At 34.7% G+C, this 25316-nt stretch overlaps 1 protein-coding gene across 1 annotated transcript in view; it reads left to right on the top strand.

Annotated features, from left to right (window-relative positions):
• LOC107584652 (collagen alpha-1(XI) chain-like) overlaps positions 1-25316 on the top strand; it is a 112061-nt gene that overhangs the window by 71169 nt on the left and 15576 nt on the right. Inside the window, exons 12-45 of the mRNA XM_016271361.1 lie at positions 226-300; positions 2401-2493; positions 2589-2645; positions 2743-2796; positions 2907-2960; positions 3050-3103; positions 4120-4173; positions 4950-5003; positions 5108-5152; positions 6819-6863; positions 6966-7019; positions 7108-7152; positions 8913-8966; positions 9226-9270; positions 9388-9441; positions 10085-10129; positions 10481-10534; positions 12214-12321; positions 12417-12470; positions 12791-12844; positions 14686-14730; positions 14835-14888; positions 15486-15530; positions 15621-15674; positions 15766-15819; positions 15898-15951; positions 19052-19159; positions 19563-19652; positions 19873-19926; positions 21019-21126; positions 21218-21325; positions 23143-23196; positions 23422-23475; positions 23916-24023. Coding sequence (XP_016126847.1) covers positions 226-300; positions 2401-2493; positions 2589-2645; positions 2743-2796; positions 2907-2960; positions 3050-3103; positions 4120-4173; positions 4950-5003; positions 5108-5152; positions 6819-6863; positions 6966-7019; positions 7108-7152; positions 8913-8966; positions 9226-9270; positions 9388-9441; positions 10085-10129; positions 10481-10534; positions 12214-12321; positions 12417-12470; positions 12791-12844; positions 14686-14730; positions 14835-14888; positions 15486-15530; positions 15621-15674; positions 15766-15819; positions 15898-15951; positions 19052-19159; positions 19563-19652; positions 19873-19926; positions 21019-21126; positions 21218-21325; positions 23143-23196; positions 23422-23475; positions 23916-24023 — 2142 coding nt within the window. The remainder of the gene's footprint in view (positions 1-225; positions 301-2400; positions 2494-2588; positions 2646-2742; positions 2797-2906; positions 2961-3049; positions 3104-4119; positions 4174-4949; positions 5004-5107; positions 5153-6818; positions 6864-6965; positions 7020-7107; positions 7153-8912; positions 8967-9225; positions 9271-9387; positions 9442-10084; positions 10130-10480; positions 10535-12213; positions 12322-12416; positions 12471-12790; positions 12845-14685; positions 14731-14834; positions 14889-15485; positions 15531-15620; positions 15675-15765; positions 15820-15897; positions 15952-19051; positions 19160-19562; positions 19653-19872; positions 19927-21018; positions 21127-21217; positions 21326-23142; positions 23197-23421; positions 23476-23915; positions 24024-25316) is intronic.

Genomic DNA, 25316 nt, shown 5'->3' with positions numbered 1-25316 from the left:
TATATATATATAGTATATATGAAATAATAAAATGATATTTAGATTTTTTTTAAATTTCAGGGTGAAATATGACCTGAACATTTCTTTATGCATTTCACCATAATGTACAAAATTAACTTAAAATTTTTACTTTAGAGCGATAAAATTGCACTTATTGAAAGAGATTATATTAATGATCAAAATGGTGTTTAATGAATTACCCATAATCTTTTGCTATTTTGACAGGGTCCTAATGGTCGCCCTGGTCTGCCTGGAGCTGATGGTCTTCCAGGACCTCCAGGGACTGTCCTGATGTTGCCTGTATGTAAATCTGAGCACAATTACCGGATACACACTTACAAAAACTACACAATAAAATGATGCACAAACAACTGATTCATACACATTTGCACGTCTTTTAGCTTTTAGAATTAAAGCCCCGTTGCCCTGTACTTACTGAGATCAGTTTTAGCCTGTAGACGAGATCTGCAGTGCGTCATTATGAATGTGCACTGGCTTGATTTATTTTCAGAGTGGTTTAACAGTGATAATTATTTCAGAGAGATATCAGAAACATAATGCTCCCTTTGCTGCTGTGATTCCCCATCAATCTCACGCTGGTTAATGCAGTGAGACATTTTGCAAATTCCACATCATACTCCCAGCTTTTCCAAATGTCCTCTTTCCCAGCTGTTACTCCAATACAGGTTTTTTTTATTATTCTGGAACGTGTATCGACTTCACAATGTCTTTCAGTCGAGAGTTCTGGAATGCTTCCATGGCAAATCCAGATGTTCTGAACACCACATTAAAAAAGATGTTGTCCGTTTTGTAAATGTGTTTACAGTCAACATGTGATTGTAATTAAACCCCACCCTAAACACTACCTCTCCTCACCGCCCCAGAAATACCCATGAAAATCAATACAGAGTCATGAAGCAAAGGTTCACTTTGAAGCGTTCTGACTCTTGGAAGTGTAGTGAATGAGTTCAGCCACCAGATGGCAGTGCTGATCAATTTGACTCATGCACAGAGATGAGGGCACAGAAACACATAACTGCATACTACTGTACTAGCAGAGGCGGACAGTAGTGAAGTATTTTTACTTTACTCAAGTAAATTTAAAAAGTATCTGTAGCTTATCAGAGTGTTATTCTTTGGAAAACTTTACTTCACTACATTCCAAAGCATAATGTCATACTTTTTACTGCACTTCATTTCAGAAATAAAAGTTGTTGTTTGTTTTACCTTTAATACTTAAGAACATTACAAATTTAGTACTTTCTTGTACTCAAGTACATCTTTGCATTATTTTTACTTGAGTAAAAGAAAGAAAGTAATATATTTCTAATGTAATTAAGTATTAACTGGTATTTAATATGAAACGTAGTGCAGTAAAAAGTACAATATTATGCTTTGGAATGTTGTGAAGTAAGGTTTTCTAAAGAAAAACACTCTGATAAAGTACAGACACTTGAAAAGTACTTTTACAGCAGAATAAAAATACTTCACTACTGTCCGCCTCTGCTTACTAGTCATACTATTTCTGCTTTTCTTTATATGGAAGAAATAGTAAGAGTAGTATGCTAGTCTGAATTCAGCTATAGGGTATATTTGGAATTACATACTACCACATTTTTATATTTATTTATTTATGTATTACGTAGGGTACACTACTGCAGTGTTCAAAAGTTTTATCTTATTTTATTTTATTTTACATATAATGAACTTTTTAATATAGATTAAACAATTTAGAGCTATTTTATTTTAAACTGCATTCTTTTTTTTCTTTTTTTTTAACATATAATGAATATTTAAACATTTTAACTTTAGAGTTATTTTATTTTATTTGAAAATATACTGAACATTTTCAACTATGTGAAACACTTTATATCTATTTTATATTTGAATACAGAATTTTAGTTTTTTTAACATATAATGATCTTTTTAAAATAGATGAAACACTGGAACTATTTTATTTTTAAATGCATAATTTTATTTTATTTGAACATATAATGACCATTTTAAAATAGATGGAATACTTTAGAATTATTTTATCTTCTTTTATTTGAACATATAATGAAAAATTGTCAGAGGATTTTTAAAATGTATTTTTATTGTATTTTATGCAAATGACCTGTATTTATTGCTATAACTAAATGCCACTCATTGAGTGTAGCATGCAACTTATTCAAGCATCCAAAACAAATCATCCAGTTAACGTTAAGATAAAATAAATGTATATATTTATTTTACATTTTTATTTAAACATTTTATTTTCAAGTACATTTTACTGAATTTTATTTAATTTTATTTGAACATATATAGAACATTCTAAAACAGGTAGCACTCATGCTATAATGTCTAACATATTTCTTTCAGTCTGAATGCTGATAGTTTGGTACCGTTCTGTCTCTGTAGTTCCGCATGAGTACAGGAGGGGACAGCGGACATAAAGGGCCTGCAGTTTCTGCCCAAGAGGCTCAGATGCAAGCCATCATGCAGCAGGCCAGGGTAAAAACACACACATACACTAATACACACACACACACACACACACACACATGCATCTCTATGCAAACTAATCGCTCCGTGTCATTATTATATAGCTGGCGATGAGGGGTCCAACCGGACCCATGGGTTTGACAGGCCGTTCTGGTCCTCTGGTATGTCTGTAAATCTGTTTTCAGTCTGTCGAAATGATGATATCTATGATATTATAATGAGTCTGATAATGTTTCATGCTTGATTTGATTTTCCCAGGGGCCTCCTGGTGTGTCTGGACTGAAAGGAGAGTCTGGAGAATCAGGACCTCAGGTAGGCATCGCATATTACCCACAATCCTCAGCTTTTTGACAGTATTTGAAGACAGTTTAATGCAGGATAGAGCTGTTCTGAGACCTGTGTGTGTGTGTGTGTGTTTTTAGGGTCCTCGTGGTCCACTGGGATCCCTTGGCCCTCCTGGAAAGCCTGGTAGAAGGGTAAGTTTGCGTTTTGTTGTTATTATTATTGACCTGATCATTCTGTATAAATAGATTTATGAACAAGAATCATGTTTTCGGTGGCTTAGGGTCGACCCGGCTCAGATGGAGCCAGAGGGATGCCTGGACAGACGGGACCAAAGGTAAAACTAATGAGATTAACGGTAGACAAATATCTTTTAGCATAAGTCAAGTCAAGTCTGCTTTATTGTCAATTCTTCCACATGTACAGGACATACACACAGAGAATTGAAATTGCGTTACTCTCAGACCCTTGGGTGCATACAGATAACATAAATACAGATTAAATACAAAATACAAATATACAACCATACAAATATACAAATAAGGTCAAATGTAAAAATATATATATAAAGCACAAGGCATATGGCAGATAGAGTGCAAACCAGTAAAGTAAGCAACAGTGCAGATATAGTGATTGGAGTGCAAAAAAAGGATTTGTAGTGCAAAAGAGCTTATTTCGACTGATTAAAGTGACAGTGTGTGTGTGAGTATTTGGGAGGGGGGAGTGGGAGAGTCCGTTAGAGGGTCAGAGTTCAGTGGTGCGTGGGGCAAAAGAGGGGAGGGGGGGCAAGGTCGGGAGGGAGTTCAGCTTCCTGACAGCCTGATGGATGAAGCTGTCCTTCAGTCTGCTGGTCCTGGCCTGGAGACTCCGCAGTCTCCTCCCTGATGGCAGCAGACTGAAGAAGCTGTGTTTCGGGTGGGTGGGATCACCTGCAATGTAGAGGGCTTTGCGGGTGAGACGGGTGTTGTAGATGTCCTGAAGGGAGGGGAGAGAGGCACCAACGATCTTCTCAGCTGCTCTCACTATGCGTTGAAGTGTCTTGCGGCAGGACGCGTTGCAGGCGCCATACCACACAGTGATGCAGCTGGTCAGGATGCTCTCGATGGTGCCTCTGTAGAAGGTGCACATGATGGGGGCCGGGGCTCTGGCTCTTCTCAGTTTGCGGAGGAAGTAGAGACGCTGCTGTGCTTTCTTGGCCAGTACAATAATGAATTGTGCGCAATAAGATGACAGAAAGTAAAAAGGGCCAACTTTGATTTCATGTAGACAAATTACAGTAGTAAATAATTGTTTCTTATTTATAAAATGTTAATATCCTGCCATTCTGAACTGTTTCCTGTGTGTGCTTCACAGGGTGACCGAGGATTCGATGGGCTCGCTGGTTTGCCTGGAGAAAAGGGTCACAGGGTAAACACATTTAAAATAAGTGGAACACTTCAGAGCTTTTATTTTATTTTTTGTTTATTTCATTTAATTTAAATTCATTTCAATTCATTTCATACTTTACAGCTTCTTATCCAATCTTATTTTAGTATAATTGAGATACTATTTTATTATTATTTTTTTTTATTTTTATATTTGATAGTTTTAGTAATTTTCTTCTGTTTGTCATTTTTTTGTAGTTTTTAATATGTCTGTATTGTTTTTATAAATTTTTTTTTTTTTGTACGTCAAATTAAACAATTAAAATGAGCAATGATCTGAAAAGTTTTTTATATTTTGTTTTATTCTAGTTAACGAAAAATATATTTTTAATGGTTTTAATTTTAGTTTTTGTTTACTATAATAACCCTGTTCTGACCGGCCAGTCTTAAGAAAATGATTTCAATTGAGATCAGCATTTAATGTCCATTTGTGTATTTATTTGGCATTAAAAGCATCACAGGGTAAACACATGTTTATGAACATTTTAAAATATGTGAACAGCTACTTTATTATATATTTTATTTTATTTCCAAATACATTTTTTTATTTGTACATATATTGAGCATTTAAAAATAAAATAGGTGGAAAACTTTAGAGTTTAATTTTATTTTATTATTAAATGGCTTTCTGCAATACATGATTCTTTAATAAAATGATTTTAATTGAGATGAAATTTAATTTATTTGGCAGTACTCATGTAAAAAGGAGGGTGATTCATTCTATGAAAACTAATGAGTGTGTCTTTGTGGTTGTTGTAGGGTGAGATGGGTCCTCAGGGGCCTCATGGGCCTCCAGGAGAGGATGGAGAAAGAGTAAGAGCTTCTTCTTTTAATCCCTTCCTGTTTCCTTCATCATCTGTGTTATTGTTCTATGTCTAAATGGATCACAATGATGACATCATTTCCTGTATCCCCAGGGTGGCGATGGTGAGGTCGGACCCAGAGGTCTGCCCGGAGAATCGGTGAGATCATATTTCCTCCAGTATCCCAGCATGCTCTCTTATCCTCTGCTATCCGCCACTAGATCATAGTGTTACGTAACACAACATTTCCTCCAGTGGAGTGAAACAACAAATCCATTCCACTCATTTTTTTGAGGTGTCCACTGCATTTTGCTTGTTATGGATGTGAAGTGAGAGAAACATTCAGAGACAGAAAATGTAGAGGAGATGAAAATGTTCAGTCAATTAACCACTAGTTAATATAACATTTTAAGACTCTGTCCAGCAGGGGGCGCTCCATGTTCACCATTTAGATTGAGAGTGACTTTATCTGCTCTTGCATATACACATAAACACAATCACTTATGTCTGATAAGATGCACAAAGTATGTTTTTCAACATTAAAAAAGGTCTATACCTCTATAAAAGGTCTATACCTAAATAAATAGTATTCTGGGCTTGTGTGCATACCTGTCAACATTTGGGTACCAAAATCCGGGAGACCTCTGGGGGTGGGGGTATGGTCAGGGTATCTGCAGGATTTTTCAAATCAAATGTAAGAATTTAAGACCTTTTTTAAAACCTGCACCATTATTATATTAATCAAAAAATATATTATTAAACAATTATATTAATTCATTAACCTAAATATATATGGGTCATAAAAATATGGGTCGATTTCTGCTTTGGTCTGAACAAAAATAGCAGAAGTCCTATTGAGAAATGCATATTCATTCTCTGCCAGCAGGTGGCACTTTCTGAACGGCAGAAATATAGCGGTTTCCCTGGTAACAGCAGTAGACAAAGCAGTGTAGCACCTGACTTTGAAACGTGCAGCGCTAAAATTTAATCAATTAAATCATAACCTTTTGAAGTTTAATCATAAAAAAATTAAGAAATTAATCACAATTAATACTTTCTTGTACCATTTACGACTTTTTATGGCCTTAAATCTCATACAAGATTTAGGAGGGTGCCGATGAGTGGTAGTGGTGGTGATGGATGGCAGAGGCATATGAAATGCACATAAATAAACTTCCGAAATGGCCAGTGTGCCCTGTGCCTCCGCTAAATGATTGTGCCATTGTGATTTAATGTGCCGAGTAACATCATTTTCCCCACCGTGTCCGATATTAAAATCAGTGTGACATGATTTGCAAAAGGCGTGGGCATTGTCCATATGGCTTCCGAGATATGAAATTAAATTCTTCCGTCCAGCTGTTGTTAAATTTACATGTATATTTAGTTTTTTCACCGGAGCACAAGCGTCACCCGAGTCTTTTCCTCCCATGTCTACCACTTGATTAAACTTCCCGCGTCTGGTGCCTGTGCAGATATCAACAGAGCAACTGGGTTGTAGGTTGCCAGGTTGAGGGCACAAATGGGTTGAAATTTGTATGATGTGTCGATTGTGTGAGTAGGATGCATTTCATACAAGATCTGGCAACTGGACAACCTTGGAATAATATATTGATGTGATTATTCATATAACGAGGTTTGGGCTATACAAATTACGGGAGTTTCCCGGGAGAAATAACAAAAACGGGAGGGGGCGGGTGTGAAATACGGGAGACTCCCGGGGAAAACAGGAGTGTTGACAGGTATGCTCATGTGTTTAAAAAGAAGCACATGAGATGAAGAGTCATTTAAGTGACATAGAAAAAGGTTTTATTCTTATTGAGTAAAGTGTGCCTCAAACACAGCCTGTCTGACTCAAGCGAAAGGAAACATTGTAAGTCTGAGACACACACACACACACACACACTTGTGCATATACAAACATGCTTATACATGCACATATTCACTTTATTATGCTTCTGTTTTCACCCATCAGGGTCCTCAAGGTGAGCCAGGACCTCCAGGACAACAAGGCAACCCTGGAGCTCAGGTATTTATCAAGCCACGCCCACTCAGACACGGTCTAACCCACCCGACATTAATCAGTTAATGTCCTCTAATTCTGTCCTCTTCCACAGGGACTTGCAGGTCCTCAGGGAGCGATCGGACCTCCAGGAGAGAAGGTGAGATCGCATGAATGGATGATCAATGGATGCTTATCTGGTTAATGGATTAAAGCCTTTATATGGAGTTTGTGTGTGTGTGTGTGTGTGTGTGTGTGCGTGTGCGTGTGCGTGTGCGTGTCTATTGATAATGTTTATTTTTGTCTATTATTAATGTTTATAAAAAAATCTTTAGAAAATAAGCAGCGAAGCAGTTTTGATATTATTATTATTATTATATAATTGAAAAACCTTTGACCACCAAATCAAAGCCATTTTGCTGTTATGTGACAAGAAAACCATAAAACTATAAATTTTTTTGAAAATAATGATAAAGATGTATACATTTTATTACTTCTTACTTACACCACTTGATATTTTTATAGTGATTAATGTAAAATATTTACTGAAAATGGTATACACAGTTTTTTCAACCCTGCATGAATACAAAGCTTACATATCTAAGAATTTGTCACATGTTTGATTTTCATCATTCTTGACATTCATATTTATCATTAACCCTTCTACACACTAGTGTTAATTTCGTTAACGAAAACTATGACGAAAAATGTTCGTCAACGAGGTTTTTTCCCCCTGATGACGAGACGATAATAAGGTCATTAAACGATAACTGAGACTAAATGAACATGCAATATCGTTGCAGAAAAAAGACAAGACTAAAATGTAGTTAAAAGAACAAAAACTTTACCAAAACCTTTTTATTTTTGTTGAAAAAAGTGGAGCCAAAACATTTCAGACTGCTGTACAAAACTGTATTAAGCGAGCGTTCATGTTTGCGGTTGCCAGATATCAAGAGCTCAAATCCCCCGATCAGAGCTTTTCTGTTAAACGGATATGTACTCTACCCAGCTCTTTGCTTTATGCAATCTGGCAACCATTCACTTGCGCTCTCCCTGCGGAGATGCCGTGATTTGAAAACACAGACATAAAGGACTGTACAAGTAAGCTGGAGTTCAGCAATCTCTGTTTGAGGTATTCTGCTTAAATGAAAGTGTCATTCAGCCAGTCTGTGTTCTGCCATGGATCTCGACTGTATTGTTCGCGATAGTGGTTGCGGATTGTAACGTTACTTACACAACCTCCTGTTTGCCGTTGTTTTAAAAGAGAAACATTAATGCAATTTGGAATGATTGGAATTACTATTAGGAATTTCTCTGTTTAATATTTGAGAGTAGGTTTTTGTTACACCAGTTTTCATAACGTAGACAGGGCGAGTGATCTGAAGTCTGGTGTTTATTTAGCCTCTAATTGATATCCTGTTATAAATCTGTACACTAACGTTAGATGAGGTGAAATAAACCATGCATACGAGTCGATATTCTATTGATTTGTGCTTACTGGGGAAAGAGCAACTTCTGATGAAATGTAAAAATAAATTTCCCAAATGACAACAATCATTGCAATTAAAATTGAGCAATATATATATTTTTTTCATAATTTTAACCATTATACAGTAAGACGAAAATATTCAAGTTTCCACTGACTAGACTAAAATTCTCAGACATTTAGTCGACTGAAACTTGACTAAAACTAAAACAGGACAAGTTGACTAAATATAATAAAAACTAAAAGTTACATTTGACACAGGACTAAGACTAAGACTAAATTTAAAATAACTGACAAAATTAACATTACTACACACTGCCCACTTTAACGTATTGTTCTCTCTACTGGATAATCTTTATGGATGTGTGTTGAAACAGGAAAAGTGTGCTGAGTGTTAATGGATTGAGTGCTTATGCTGGTTTTCCTCTCTTCAGGGTCCCACTGGAAAACCAGGCTTAGCAGGAGTGGCAGGAGCTGACGGACCTCCAGTGAGTCCGGGAAATACACACACACTCACTCACACACACACACACACACACACACACGCTTCACGTCTGATCATCTCAAGCTCCATTGTTTCAGAGAGATATTAATAATTACAGTACAGTGATCTGCCTGGCAGTTCTTCAGAGACACACATTGTTCACATCCGATCACAAGGCCTATTCTCTACACATTTCATGGCTTTATATTTAGTTATTGCTGCATAACTTGTCGTTTCTCTTTATCTTTGTGTCACAAACACAGGGCCACCCAGGAAAAGAAGGGCCATCCGGCGAGAAAGGACACTTGGTACATGTTTATCCTTCATTTCTCTATCCGACGAGTTTCTTTACAGACAGTTCTCTTGTACAAATCTAGCTTCAGATGTGATCAATAACTCCATCCATAACTGATTGTGTTTGACAGGGACCTCCGGGTCCTCAGGGGCCGATCGGATATCCTGGCCCTCGAGGTGTAAAGGTAGGTGTTTCTTAATCCTCATTGGTCATAGCAGCACTCATAATGATCTCTCATTGGTCAGTGGATATTGTAGTTCTATAGTAGTAAGTTGTAGGTGAAAAGTCACCCAACTCGTTTTGCCTCTAGCTTTTTCCTTATAGTGAAACAGAGATGGCACCCTGCTAATGTTTCTGATACTTTCCTGAGGCACAATCATCTGAACTTTATAACTTTATATATTTTAGAAATAAAATAAAATAAAATTCAAACTTAAAATATAGTTAGAAGTCAGTCTTCACGGAAAATGTAATCCCATAATGCATTGTGAAGAATCCATAATGCATTATCCAAAATGGCAGATGAAACAAGATAATTGTTTAATATAGATATACCTATATTTCATGCCAAAATGCATAGATTAAAAAATGTGCAATTCAATTAAAATGCACTATTGTAATCCATTGTTTATTATTATTATAGAGACAGTAGAGAGTCCAGTGGCTTACCAGGGCTCAAAACAGAGCTTTAATCACCTAAATGGTTTTTAGACAGCATTCGTGAGACAGTGAGTCAATCGCAGGGGTTTGGCTTCTCAGATGTTTTTAAGTTTTGATGGACTCTGCTGATCTTTTTTCTTTTGCTCTTTCGCTCTTTCTATCTGCAGGGTGCTGATGGAGTCCGCGGGCTGAAAGGAAACACGGGTGAAAAGGTAATTTCAGAGTGTGTTCGTGTGACTGTGTCCGTCTGGATACGAGCTGTTGTGAGTGTGTGCCGACGGCTAATGCACTGCTCCTGTGTCATTAATGTTTCATTTCTGCTTCTGAAAATGGAAACCAGTGTACTCCAAGATGCATTTTTGACCTTCTCACTTTGGTCATTAAAATGTTTTACCCTGCAAGAGTGCAGCAGGAAAATAAGATCAGGCCTCGGCAAATAGCAGAAATACAGTAGCAGTTGCCATGGAGATCGGTCCTTTCGCATTTGTCAAAAATGGGGTATTATGTGCGAAAGGAAATTTGCAACGCTCTCAGTGTCATATCTTCATCTCTTTCTTTCTCAGGGAGAAGACGGATTTCCAGGATTTAAGGGAGATATGGGCATCAAAGGCGACAGGGTAAGAGACTTATTCGCAGGTTGAAGAGGTTATTTGTTTTTGGCTTTATCTCTGGAGAATTATGGGATTTGATGTCTCTTTTCACTTGGGTCGATCTTTAATTCTCAGAGCATCTCTGAGGAAGCACATAAATCGCAGTGGGTCTATATTTAGTGGTGCATCACTATTACTTTTGCTCATACCTGCTTTGGGATTTGAACAGATTTAGACATACACAGAAAAAAGGACCCCAAGGACCATAACCTGGGAATTCGGCCACATAGAAATGTGCTAAAAACACCTTAGCGATCACGTATTCCCAGACGACACGCTGCTGAATCTATTTCAAAGACGTTTTTCACACAAAATGCCAAGAAATGTTGTCATTGTGGACTCCAGAAGTCGGTTGAAGGGCATGTATAATATTCACCCAGCCTAACTGATCAGATTTTTTGGTGTTATAAAGTCCGCTGATTGTAATAAGCAAACGTACACCGCTCTGGGTTATTAGGGACCAATATACAAACGCTTCTGGATGTAAATATACATTTATAGAAGTGGTTCTCAGTCTTTTTGACTGTAATGTCACAGTAATATTCAAAGGCGTCCCCTTTTTCAATTGACAGAAATTAGGAGATTAAAATAAGTAAAATAAATAATTTGATTATAATTAAAATAAAAAAGTTGAATTGTAGAAGAAATGGTTTTTAGTTGTTATATATGTGTGTGTATATATATATATATGTATTGGTTTCTAAAATATATAGTTATGAATGTAATTTTGTTACATTTAAAAGTTACATTTTTAATTTTGGGGTGAATTACATTAGTAAATATAATAATTGTCATTGTCACAAATATAATAAAATATATGATAAATATAATATAATAAATATAATAAAATTGTCATTTTAGTTTATTTTAAAGCTTGTTTAGTCTTATTTTAAAACATTTTAAGTAATCTTAGTGCCCTTGTTTGCTTTAAACAATTTAATTATTAGCAATAATTAAATTGTAAAATTCCTGAAATTTGGGGGTGAATTAAATTAAGAAATATCTTATTTTATTGGTTGTTTTAGCTCATTTTAAAGCTTGTTTTGTCTTACTTTAAATCATTTTAAGTAATCTTGACACCATCTTGGAAGTTTGCTCTAAATAATTTAATTATTTAAAAATAATTAATTGTAAAAATTTCAGAAGGTTTTGGGGGTGAATTATTTTAATAAATATCTCACTTTTTAGTTGTTTTAGCTCATTTTAAAGCTTGTTTTGTCTTATATTAAAACATCTTGAAACACCCTTGGAAGTTTGCTTTAAATAATTTCATTATTTCAAATAATTAAATTGTACCATTCCAGAAATTTGGGGGTGAATTAAATAAAGAAAATATTGTAATTTTTGGTTGTTTTAGCTAATTTTGTCTTATTTTAAAACATTTAAAGTCATCTTGAGCCCCCCTTGCAAGTTTGCTGAGGAATTTAAAAGAACTTCTTCTATGCTTTTTAATGTATTTCCCCCCTGAAAGCCATTTATTATTTATCCATCCAGTTATTACGTTAGTTAATGTTCATGTAAATTTAAATGAATGTAAATGAGCTCTGATATGATTGGCTGGCATACAGCTGTGATTGTCAGTCATTCATTGGGACAGGCCTGTAAAAAAAATCTACAAAGTCTCATATAAATCCTAATGTATTCAGGGAGAACTTGGTGCCGCCGGACCCAGAGGTGAAGACGGGCCTGAAGGACCCAAAGGAAGATCTGGTTTACTTGGAGATGCTGGACCGCTCGGGCCGACCGGAGAGAAGGTGAGTGTATATCTATACAGTATATGCATCGTGAAGTTTGTCAGTGTTTTGTCACGACGGATTAGTTATATTTCTTCTGTGTACTTTGATTTTAGGGTAAGCTTGGTGTACCCGGGTTGCCAGGTTATCCAGGAAGACAAGGCCCCAAGGTAAATACACCCGGTCTGCCTGTGATTACCCAGCATCCACAGCGGCCGTGTTCGAGTGTGTGCATGTATTGATAGAAGGACAAGGTTGTGTGTGTGCGTGCATGCATTAGAGTGGGATTGGAAGGCAGACATGTTTGAACTTCTTGATCAAAGCTAAGTGGATTTACCCATAATGCCATCTGGTGTCAGCTTTCCGTTTAACCGTGACCCAGCATGCACTGCTGCAACAGCACTTTTCTTCTCTTCTCCTCCTTTTATCCCTCTCCCCCTCCTCGCTTTGATGGACCTGTGAATTAATCTCTCTCTCTTTTCCTCTTCAGGGTTCTCAAGGATTCCAGGGATTCCAAGGAACCAGTGGAGAGAAAGGCACGAGGGTGTGTTAAAAAGAGAGCCGTATGGATTTGAGTTTTCCTGTCTCTTTTTATTTCCCTCACACACCCTTTTTCCTCATCTTATTTTATGTTTTGTTTTTTGTTTTTTTGAGTAGTGAAAAGATATGCTCTCTCTGGTTTTCTCTCGAATTTTGAGAAAGAAATGCAGGGTGTTCATTTAGGCTAACATAATGCAAAAGATTTAATATAACACGTATGTCAGATGTAATATAAACCATTTCAATAAATGCAATTTGATTAATCTTATAAAGTGAACCAGAAAATCAACTTACCTCTATTCCAATTAGATTTTTATTCTCTGTCATGTGATATCAAGATATACAATGCGAAGCAATTCAGAAATTCAGAAGCACCGTTAGGGGAACATTTGACCCCAAACAGGGTTATTATTATTAACTAAAACTAAAACTGTTGAAAACATTCTAATTGAATAAAGATGAAGTTATATAAAATATAAATATTAGATGGAAAACCTATAAATGAATTGAACATATAAAAATAAATAAAAACTAAAACTGAAAATCATAATATAAAAAAAAACTAATACAAATGACAAAAGCACATAAAATGACTAAACATTAAACTAAAATTAAAAACTGATAATATAAAATAAATAAAAACTAAAACTGAAATAAAAATGAACTTAATCTAAATAGTTATATTTAAAATAAATCAAACATTAAACAAAACCAAAAAAATGAAATATAAAAATAAAAGTTAATTCAAAATATTAATAAAAAATATAATAAGTATATGAATAATATGGTGAGAAAATATTTTACTCACCATCATGTCATACCATATTTCAGGCAGAATAAATAAAAATGACAACAAAAAAACAATAACAAAGTGTCTAATAAAAAGAATCATTTCAACTTGTGCTCTCTATATTAGAAGTGAAATCAGGGGTTTAATCTCAGTGTATGGAAGCTAACAGTCTCTGAGCTGTAGTGTGTGTGCTACCCTTATGGCTAAGAAAAGCTGGGAAAGGCCCTGAGTAAACTCCCAGCTCTCCGCACCGATGCTTTATTGGCTGTATATCATCACATTTAAGCTGAGAGCAGCAGCCGGCTGCCATTAGGAAGACAATGCAGTCTCCCATAAACACATTATAATCCAAAAACCTCTTATTCTCTCAAGCCATTAAATACACACACACACACAATCTATCAATCTCAGACTGCATTCATCTGTTGATGCAAAACTTTCTATGTTCCGCCATTACTGTCTGCATGAAGTATTCATGAGATGGAGAGATGCTAATATAATCTACAGATAATCAAATTAATCACAATGTTCTACTAGGCTGAAACCATTGCTTATGGCTTTGTTGAAATTACACAATTAATGACTGAATTTGCTGAAAAGAGCATTTGAACAGTAAGTGAAGCGCGAGAATTGAAAAGCTTACATTTATTTAGTTATCTCTACTTCTGAATTTGAATAATAAATGTTATTATAAAAACAAAAATAGTATTAAATGAATAATTGTTCATACAATGCAGTTTAATTATTATATATTATTGTTAATTTAAAAATATTTATATATATTATATATACATACATATTTATATATTTATTTTATTAGAACTTATTAAATATAGAAAATATCTTTTAAAACTATATTAAATTAATATTTATTCACAAAATGCACAGTTTAATTATTATAGCATTTATTGTATTAGAATTTATTCATTATAACATAATATCTTTTAAAAATAAAATAAAATAAGAAAAGTAATTGTTGATATAAAAGTACTGATTGATATAAAATGTTTTTTTTTCTTTCCATTATTTCATATATTATTCACTCTCACAAACAGGGGACAGCAGGGAAGCCGGGACCCCGAGGACAGAGAGGACCTACGGTAAGACAACAAAGTTAGGACAAAAACAAACAATACGTACCCTTTTCAGTGTAGGACTTATTTCACTCACTGCTTTCTCATACTTCTTGTGATCTTTTCTGTAGGGACCCCGTGGTGAAAGAGGGCCGAGGGGACCAACTGGGAAAGCAGGACCAAAGGTGAGGCTGTCCTTTTTAACCACTATTTTATATTTGTGAAATTCTATAATTAAATGAGATGATGCTGTATTGAGGCAAAGCCCTTTTCAGGGGTCTTCTGCCTTAGTAAATAAATAATGTAACATCCAAATGTAAAAACACAAAGAAAATCGGATCATGCATGCATTCAAGCATGCATAAAACAAGTGTTTGGCACATACAAATGTAATTAGGAAAAGCACCCCACACCCCGACTGACTGAAAGAAAACATCTCTGGCTTCAGTAGATTTTAAAACTCTTTCATCATTTGTGGTGCTCTGAAAGCTAAACGTGTTGACAGGGGCAAATGGTGCTCCTATTACATTTCAGAACGCAAGGTTTGTCTCCACGGCTCAGCTGGAACTAATTCAAATGCAACAGGGATTTTAGCGATCTGCATATCCTCTATCAGTCGAACAAATCTTTAATGGTACTCATTACCTCTGGCAATAAGCATAAGTCTTACATTATCAATAATTAATCCCATTTGCATGGACATTTATACAAACATTCTGAAATATTAAAACATTCTGTTTAATTAGCCTTTTCTCATTTGCTTCTCCTCCCCACCTTCACAGGGCAACTCAGGAAGCGACGGCCCCCCAGGACCACCCGGTGAACGGGTACAGTATAAATAGTAATTGAATCCTTCCAAAGTATCGATTATTGCTTCAGAGAGAGATTGAACGTTAGTTTTTTTCCCTGCTTTACAGGGTCCGTTAGGCGCAGCGGGACCTACTGGATTCCCCGGCCCTAAGGGTCCACCGGTAAGTGACGTTAACACTGTAGAAATAACTATAGAAATCCCTCTTTCATCCAATCATCTGTCCTGATTCTCTCCCTCTCTCTCGTTTTCAGGGTCCTCCCGGAAAGGACGGGCTGCCCGGACACCCTGGCCAGAGAGGAGAGACTGTGAGTGGCATCTGATATGACCACACACACACTTTCATTCACATACTTATGGCAATAAAATTTATTTTCTTCTGACAGGGTTTCCAAGGTAAAACCGGACCTCCCGGACCCCCAGGTGTAGTCGGACCTCAGGTAAGTGGAACACAGAATGCTGAAGTTCAAATTTTCGAAATGACTCTAGAATTACACAATCAACAGTGCCTTTAATAAGATTTCAATAAAATGGGTTAGTAAAATGGGTGAAAAAAGGGTGAATCTCAAGAATAATGTCATAAAATATTTGGCCCAATAAAAAAAAAAAAGATATATATATATATATATAGATATATATATATAAGGAAAATAATAAAGAATATTTGAATATCAAGAAAAAATAAATGAATATTAAGAAAATATTTTTTTTCAAATTTGAATCTCCATTCTCCATTTTTATTCTTAATATTAAAATTCTCCAGATGATTTTAATTACGGTATTAGATTTTTTTTTAAATGTTTTTGTATAATAATAACAAAGGAATGGAAGAAAAGGAACATAGCTGTCATGAAAAATAATAAAGCAATGCACAATAAATCAAGAAAAATAAATAAATAAAAAATAAAATTTTCTTAATGCTAAATATTAAAATTTAAATTTTTGGATGAAATATATTAGAAATGTAGCCTTGAAATTAAATAACTGAAATAACTATGTTAAGCTGAATTATAAAAATGACTAAAACTCAGACGGTGTTGTTATTGTTAACTAAACCTTTTTTCTAATTTTCTGGAATTAAAGTAAAGTTGAAATAAAATAAAATATAAATATTAAATGAAAATTTTACTTGAAAGGAAATAACTGAAATAAATGTTTAAGCTGAATTATTAAAATGTCTAAAATTGAAATAAAAATGACTTAATGACATAACAAAAGCACATAAACACTTAATCGAATTACTAAAACTTGAAAAAAAAATGGAAAACTTGAAATATGAAAATAATAAAATAAAAGGGCTGCATCTACCTTCCGCAGAAGAATAACACATTATAAAGCATTTCGCTTAGAAAACAGCATGCCCCACACACCAATCTGTTTTTCCAGCATGGGTACCACAGGCTGAGGCCAGAGACACGTGCTACATATTCATGAGGCTGTCACCAGCCATCACTCGCTCATTAGATAATCTTAAAGGTGTCCTAAGGTTGTCACTGGGGAATCATAATGACTCCATTAGGTTACATATGGGCCGTTTGTTGGCCTGTCTGTGTTTTGTCTCCTGACATGCTTTTGTTTATGCGGTTAGATGTTGGCGCTGACTGGGTAATGAATTATTCATAAGCAATCATGATATTCTACTTTTTATGCAAATGTTGAGGTGGGCACAGGTTTCAACAATGCCACGCACAAACATATGAATGTTCAAGTACACATGCTCTGCCATGCAAATGGATGCATATAATCTGATTTTTGCATAATTTGCATATCCACTGATCTTTTTTAAACACCTGTAGCATCTTTATTAATGTATGTTTTCCAGGCTTTTTGATCACTTTCTTTGATTATACTGTACAAACACACTTTTGGACTATGAAAGAACTTGGAGTACAACCGTTCTTTGTGTTCCAGATGCATCGATTAAAAATGGACTTTTAAATATGACTTCGTGATAATGAATCATTTGTTTTGCTCTAGATTTAAAATGTTATCGTTTGAGTTAGTCATATTTTGTTGAAATAGCAATGTAAATAAATTAATTGTGCAAACTCTGCAAATTGCTTTGCTGAGGTGAATTAAACTTGATTCTGCAAATCAAATTTGAATTGAATTGATTCACTGACGAATCGTCAATTAAATTAATTCAGTGCCAACCCAAAGATTAATCTACCCCACTACAATATAAATATATAAATATAAATTTTTATATGAAATATTGTATTTAAATATTAAGTACTATATTAAATATTAATGTTAATTTTTATTTTCATTATTATTTACTCTTAAAATAAAATGTGGAAAATTCGTAATAAATAAAGCAAAAAGTCAAATAATAAGTAGTTGTGTCTAAATGTTTGACTAGTGTATAATTGTAAATGAAAAATGATTATAGGTTTATCTTTAATGTTTATTTAACATTTTCTCTCTCTTTTCATGCAGTCTTGACACCAGCATTTTTTAATTTTTAGATTTTACAGATATCTTATATAATATATAAGAAATATAATATACATTCATATTTATTTCTGCATTAAAAACCGTAGCTCATTTTTCATTTCGATTTAAAATGTTATCATTTGAATTAATACTAATTTGTTAAAGTAGCAATAAATAAATAAATCATGTTGAAAACTCTTTTGCTTTAAGGTGAATTTCCAAATCTCTTTTGAATTAATTAATTAGGAATCGTCAATTGAATTGATTCACTGTCGACTAGGGCTGTCAATTTTTTTTTCAAATTTCGAATATTTGTCAAATTTAAAATAAAAATCCACATTCGAATGCAAAAATGTTGCATTCAAATTTTAGGTGTGCGTTAAGGAGGCAGCCTTATCAGTGGCGCACGAGATGCGATGGCGATGTAAGTGTCGTTGCATTATAATGTTTTTGTTAGCCAATCCAGTTGAAGCCACTAGATGTGGCACTGCTGCGTTGTTCAATCAAAATATTGCGGGGAAAGAGAACATCAATGCGGAGAAGATCTTGTTTACATTTACGGCTGAAACCAAGCCGTTCACACAGAACACATATTTTGTGCACTAAAATTAATGCACGTTTAACTTTGAAAAAAATAAACATATATCGAGACTTTATGGCGTTTTTCCCCCCCCATCCAACTGCATCTGATGTTTTTAAATGAGAAATGTACTCTGTGTGATTGGCTTTCCGCCCTTTGTATTAAGCTATGCATACATACATGATGCTGTTTTGTTTATAGTTGTTTAAGCAACTTAATTAATTATAATTGGTTTATAAACATGATTTTAAACATTATGCACTTTTTTCACAGATAGTCATTTTGTCTTATGCTTTGAATAAACGTGCATTAGTAATATTTTGCTCGATGTTCCCTCTTGTGGCCTCAGAAGAGAAGCCAAAATCTTTTCTTCGCCCTAACTGAAAATATGCATTTTAAATTTTGATAATATTTAAGTACAAAATTCGAATTTAGTTTTTCAGCCATTTTGACAGCCCTACAGTCGACCCAAAGATTCATCTACCCCACTACCTTACCCATAATCCATCTCTCTTTCTGTTCAGGGACCAACAGGTGAGACAGGACCAATGGGAGAACGAGGCCACCCTGGACCCCCAGGACCACCCGGTGAACAGGGTCTACCTGGATCTGCTGGAAAAGAGGGAGCAAAGGTGCAAACAAATTCAGGCCATACACATGTCCCCAAATCCAGGTGTGACAAACTTGTTGCATCTTTCCCAAAAAGACTCATGGCTGTATTCGATCAAAAGGGTGCTTCTACTAAATACTGAGCAAAGGGTCTGAATACTTAGGACCATGTGATATTTCAGTTTTTTTTTTTTAATAAATCTGCAAAAATGTCAACAATTCTGTGTTTTTCTGTCAATATGGGGTGCTGTGTGTACATTAATGAGGAAAAAAAATTAACTTAAATGATTTTAGCAAATGGCTGCAATATAAAAAAAAGTGAAAAATTTAAGGGGGTCTGAATACTTTCCGTACCCACTGTATACACAGATCCAAATCCGGTATCTATTTGTCAAAACCGGTTTTCATCATATCTGGTCTTTATAGGGAGATCCAGGTCCTGCAGGACCCTCAGGTAAAGATGGACCTCCAGGACTCAGAGGGTTCCCAGGCGAGAGAGGCTTACCAGGACCTGTGGTGAGTCTCACGAATGAAACATGCCTAACCATAATTATTCAACTTTGTGTAACTCGCCCGTACATTCTGCACAGGCGAGCATCTCTCTTTTCATGCTTTGAGCTTTTTAGTTTGTTGTTCAGTATAAATAGTACATCCCCGTGTCACCTCTACCCATCAAACGTGTCGGGCACATGGATGTGTTTGTGTACGTTCAGCAGTTTTATGTGTCTCTCTGCAGGGATCAGCAGGTTTGAAAGGGAATGAAGGACCTCCAGGGCCACCTGGACCCGCTGTAAGTAGACATGCTCCCTCTATTTGCCTATCTTTTCTCCAACTGCTTTTTTTTTTTTGCTTGTTTACCTTGTTTTCTCTTTCTCCTTTCTCCTTTTGCTCCACACACTGGGTTTTCAGTGAGTACAGTGATTCAGTTTGTATGACATGGATGATTTACAGTGTATATATACAGTACCAGTACAGTACCATACATTAGGACTTACTTGATTGAATTTATTTGTTTTGTATACTATTTAATTCATGTTTTAGAGTGAATAGTGCAGAAAAAGCATCAACATACACTACCATTCAAAAGTTTGAGGTCAGTAAGAAAATAATACTTTTGCAACAATAAGGATCATTTTCAAATAATCATTGCTTTTTAAACTTTCTATTCATAAAATAATTGTTAAAGAAATGTATTACAACAGAAAACTGTTATTTTATTTATTAATATTACTGTTCTTACTGTATTTTGATCAAATAAATAAAGCCTTGGTGAGCAATGTCTTCTTTCAAAAATATTACAAAATCTTACTAACTTTAAACTTCTGATTGGCAGTGTACATGTGAACATCTTTAACAGTGTCTTTAATGAGGTTGGTTGAAAGAAGTTGCTCAAATATTAATATTTATATTAAATATTGTATTTAAATATGAAATACTATATTACATTTTTTTATATGTAATCATAAAGATATTTTCATATTTACTATTAAAATAAAACTGTAATTAAAAAAGTCAAATAATAAGTAGTTGTGTCCAAATGTTTGACATGCACATTTATAAATGATAGATGATTAAGTATGATCAAATCTATTCCTCTTTTCTCTCTCTTTTCATGCAGACTTGACACCAGGATTGTGAATATTCAGATTTACTGATATCTTATATAATGTCGCAATATGCATAGTTACATAATCAATATCTTGAAAACAGCATTCATATCATATATGCACACAATCATATATGCATGCCAGCTGTCAACACCTGATGATTTTTTTTCAAGAACAAATGCATAATTAATCAAACAGATCATCAAGTGTTCAGTAGCAAATGGAAGTTGTTGCAAGTAAATCAGTTATGGAATTTCATATTCACATATTCATAGGGCTCTCCTGGTGAACGTGGTGCTGCTGGCCCAGCTGGACCTACTGGCCTCCCAGGCCGACCCGGACCTCAAGGACCCCCGGGCCCAGCTGGAGAGAAAGGTGGACCTGTGAGTACTTCCTCAAACATGCTCCATCTTCATTTCTGAGCCCTGCTTAGCTCCATATGATTAAATATACAACTATAACCTCTCATATTAGGGCGAGAAAGGACCTCAAGGCCCAGCCGGTAGAGATGGTATTCAGGGACCTGTGGGACTTCCAGGCCCAGCTGGACCCATCGGATCCCCAGGAGAGGATGGTGATAAGGTACAGAAGAAAAAGAAGTGGTAGAAGAAGGTTTGAGAAGTGAAATTAATGAATTAAGGACAGAGACGTGACATGTAATTGATGATCATGGTTGAATCTGGTGGGTTTGCAAGATGATTAGATCAGGATGAAGAGAAGTGAAGGTCACATCACACACACACACACACACACACACATAGATCAAACCGCTCAGCTGTCTGATCAATATTTTCTCTAGAGGAATGGATGGATGGTTCGATATTTGCTCAGTGCATGGCCAAATTTGATTAGATCAGGATGAAGAGAAGTGAAGGTCACATCACACACACACACACACACACACACACACATAGATCAAACCGCTCAGCTGTCTGATCAATATTTTCTCTAGAGGAATGGATGGATGGTTCGATATTTGCTCAGTGCATGGCCAAATAAAAAAAAATTAAATGAAGCTTTGATAATACAGTATACATTAATGAAGTCAAGGCTGCATTTACAGTATGTGCTCAAAAATACAGTAAAATCAGTAATATTGTGAGATATTATTACAATTTAAAATAAATGCTTTCTAATTGAATACATTGTAAACTGTAATTTATTCTTGTGATGTAAAGTTGAATTTTCAGCATCATTACTCCAGTCTTCAGTGTCACATGATCCTTCAGAAATCATTCTGAACTTCATTAATAGAGTATCAAACCGGTGGAACAGCAACATAGCAATGTCACATTCGAATGAGAAATATGTGTGATGATACTGAAATATAAGTTATATTACAGCGCAGGGAATCAAATATGCAGTTTGCCTTATTGGAAATGATCTAATTTAACACTTAGGTGAACGTGTCAGGGAAATGGCATCACCGTGACACACTCACATACACCTACACACACCGATCTGAGGTGTGTGTGACACCAACATGTGTTAGCATTGGCAGTTTTAAGGTGTGAGCGATATTTGAAGGATATGTGTGTCAGCTCTGCCATGTGTGACAGGTGCAAAGCCTTCTGGGAAATATAGTCATAGGAATAAATAGCGATGTTAGTTTCCTAATAACTGACTACACCAACAAAAACAGACTAAAAAGTATAGTTTTTGAGTAGAGTGTTATTACTTACCCTGGCAATACCATGTTTTTTAGGCATGTACTATGTTAATACAAGGTTTTTTTCAACATATACAATATCATTGTGTTATTTGATTTTCCTCTGAGTTTCATGTAAATACCATATGAATATGAATACATTACCATTCAAAATGTATATGCTTTTTTTTTGTACGAAATCATTTATACTTTTATTCTGAAAGGATGCATTCAGTTGATCAGAAATGACACTAAGACATTTATAATGTCACAAAAAAATTTGTTTCAAAGAAATTCTGTTCTTCTGAACTTTATATTCCTCAAAGAATCCTGAAAAAAAATCATGATTTCCATAAAATGGAGCAGCACAGCTCTTTTTAACACTGATGATAATAGAAATGTTTTTTGAGTGTCAAATCAGTATATTAGAATGATTTCTGAAGGATCATGTGACACTGAAGACTGGAGTAATGATGCTGAAAATTCAGCTTTGTATCACAGGAATAAATTACATTTGAAAATATATTCAAATAGAAAACAGTTATTTGAAATTGTAATATTTCCACAATTTAATTGTTTTTATTGTATTTTTTATCAAATAAATGCAGCCTTGGTAAACAGCAGATTTTTTCCCCCCCAGAAACTCTTGAGAAACAGATACTGCATTTGTATTATTGTGTCATGTGACCGTTTTAGATATTATTTTAGATATTACATATTTGCATATGTAAATGCTGTGTTATTGTGACAGGGTGAGATTGGAGAGTCGGGACAGAAGGGAAGCAAAGGTGACAAGGGCGAGCAGGTGAGTCACTCTGAATTTACTCTTTACATTTCCATTACAGTTCAGTCCAAAGACATTATATATTCAATGTGTCGTTCTCCCATGGCAGTCATTTGTTCTGTTATTACCACTGCACGGGTATGAATATAGATGTTGTCTTTGTTGTGAAAATCAATGAGTTGTGCTTGCTTGCTTTTTTCTTTCTTCTCATTAATTTTTTTTCTCCTTATTTCTGCCGTTCTTCAGGGTCCTCCAGGTCCCGTCGGTAGCCAAGGTCCTTCGGGTCAGCCGGGTCCACCGGTAAGTATACTGAAATCAGCTATATCTCATATGGTGTGTGGTGTAAGGGGAAGCAAAGGTGACAAGGGCGAGCAGGTGAGTCACTCTGAATTTACTCTTTACATTTCCATTACAGTTCAGTCCAAAGACATTATATATTCAATGTGTCGTTCTCCCATGGCAGTCATTTGTTCTGTTAATACCACTGCACGGGTATGAATATAGATGTTGTCTTTGTTGTGAAAATCAATGAGTTGTGCTTGCTTGCTTTTTTCTTTCTTCTCATTAATTTTTTTCTCCTTATTTCTGCCGTTCTTCAGGGTCCTCCAGGTCCCGTCGGTAGCCAAGGTCCTTCGGGTCAGCCGGGTCCACCGGTAAGTATACTGAAATCAGCCATATCTCATATGGTGTGTGGTGTAAGTGGTGTAAGTGGTGTTAGTGATGTCACTTCCTCCCTGCAGGGTGCTGATGGAGAGCCAGGTCCCAGAGGTCAGCAGGGTCTGTTTGGACAGAAGGGAGATGAGGGCGCACGAGGTTTCCCAGGACCACCCGGACCCGTCGGCCTTCAGGTTAGAACTTCAAAGTTTGGTTTCTACGTGTTTAAAACACTATTATTTTAGTATCTTTGATGTACCATCATAGTTTTTATTCATTTTTATTAATTCATTTTATTTATTAATTAAATTGATTTATTGATTTTATCCTAATATTTACCACTCATATTTTTATTAATTTTAAATTTTAATGTTTTAGTCATTCAGCTGTTTTTATCATTTTTATACATTTTTTAATGTCTATATAGTTTTTATTATTTTTTATTTGTTTTTGTTTGTTACTTTAGTACTAAACAAAAATGTGACATTTTTAGTATTTTTGATGTACTATTATAGATTTGATTAATAATTTCATTTAGATTTTATCGTTATTTTTACCTTTTATTTTAATTAAAGTTTAAGTAATATTTTGTTTTTTTTGGTCATTTTTATTAGTTTTTTTATATATCTATATAGTTTTTATTATTTTTTTCTTTCAGTTTTAGTTTGAGATATTTTAGTACTTCAAGTTAAACTAATGTTGCCTTGACAACTAGCTGATAAAAAAATAAGTTTAAGGCTTTTTTATATTTGTTTTTCAGTTAACAGTTTTAAATTGTTTTATTTTGGTGACTAGATATTTTTTGTAAATTTTTATTTCAGTTTTAATTTTAGTTATTTTAGTACGTCAATTTAAACTAGAGGGATCAGCAAAATAAGAAATATTGCCGTGCCAACTAGTTGAAATATATATATATATATATATATATATATATATTTTAAAGGATTTTTAAAGTTTTATTTTATTTTATTTCAGTTAACGTTTATTTTATTTTAAGTAACAAAAATTATTTTATAGACTGGAGTAATGATTCTAAAAATTCAGGTTTGCATCACAGGAATAAATTACATTTTTAAATAGCAAACAATTGTAGTAATATTGCACAATTTTACTGTTTTTACTGTATTTTTGATCAAATAAATGCAGCCATTTTAAGCATAAAAGACTTTCAAAAGTATTATAAAGTCTTACTGACCCTAAACTTGCGAATGGTATTGTATGTGAATATGATAATCATTAAGTACCATGATATCACCATCTGAAACAATTATAGCACCGCAGTCCATAATATAATACATTTTTCAATTCATCAACAAATTTGTTCCAGGTGGATAAAACCAAGTCTTGCCTTGGAAGTATAATAGATTGTGGAAGTAAAATGGACTGCAAATGGCATTTAATGTGGACTGTAAATGTTGTTTATGTAGTTCGGACAGGATTTGACTGATTAATATGAGTTGCAGTTGGTTTTAACTGGTTGTGTTTGT

The sequence above is a fragment of the Sinocyclocheilus grahami genome, unplaced genomic scaffold, assembly GCF_001515645.1.
Source record: "Sinocyclocheilus grahami isolate Dianchi unplaced genomic scaffold, SAMN03320097.WGS_v1.1 scaffold61.1, whole genome shotgun sequence".
NCBI classification, from domain to species: Eukaryota; Metazoa; Chordata; class Actinopteri; order Cypriniformes; family Cyprinidae; genus Sinocyclocheilus; species Sinocyclocheilus grahami.
The sequence above is the reverse complement of the archived record's forward strand: the minus strand, read 5'-3'. Positions and strand labels throughout refer to the sequence as shown.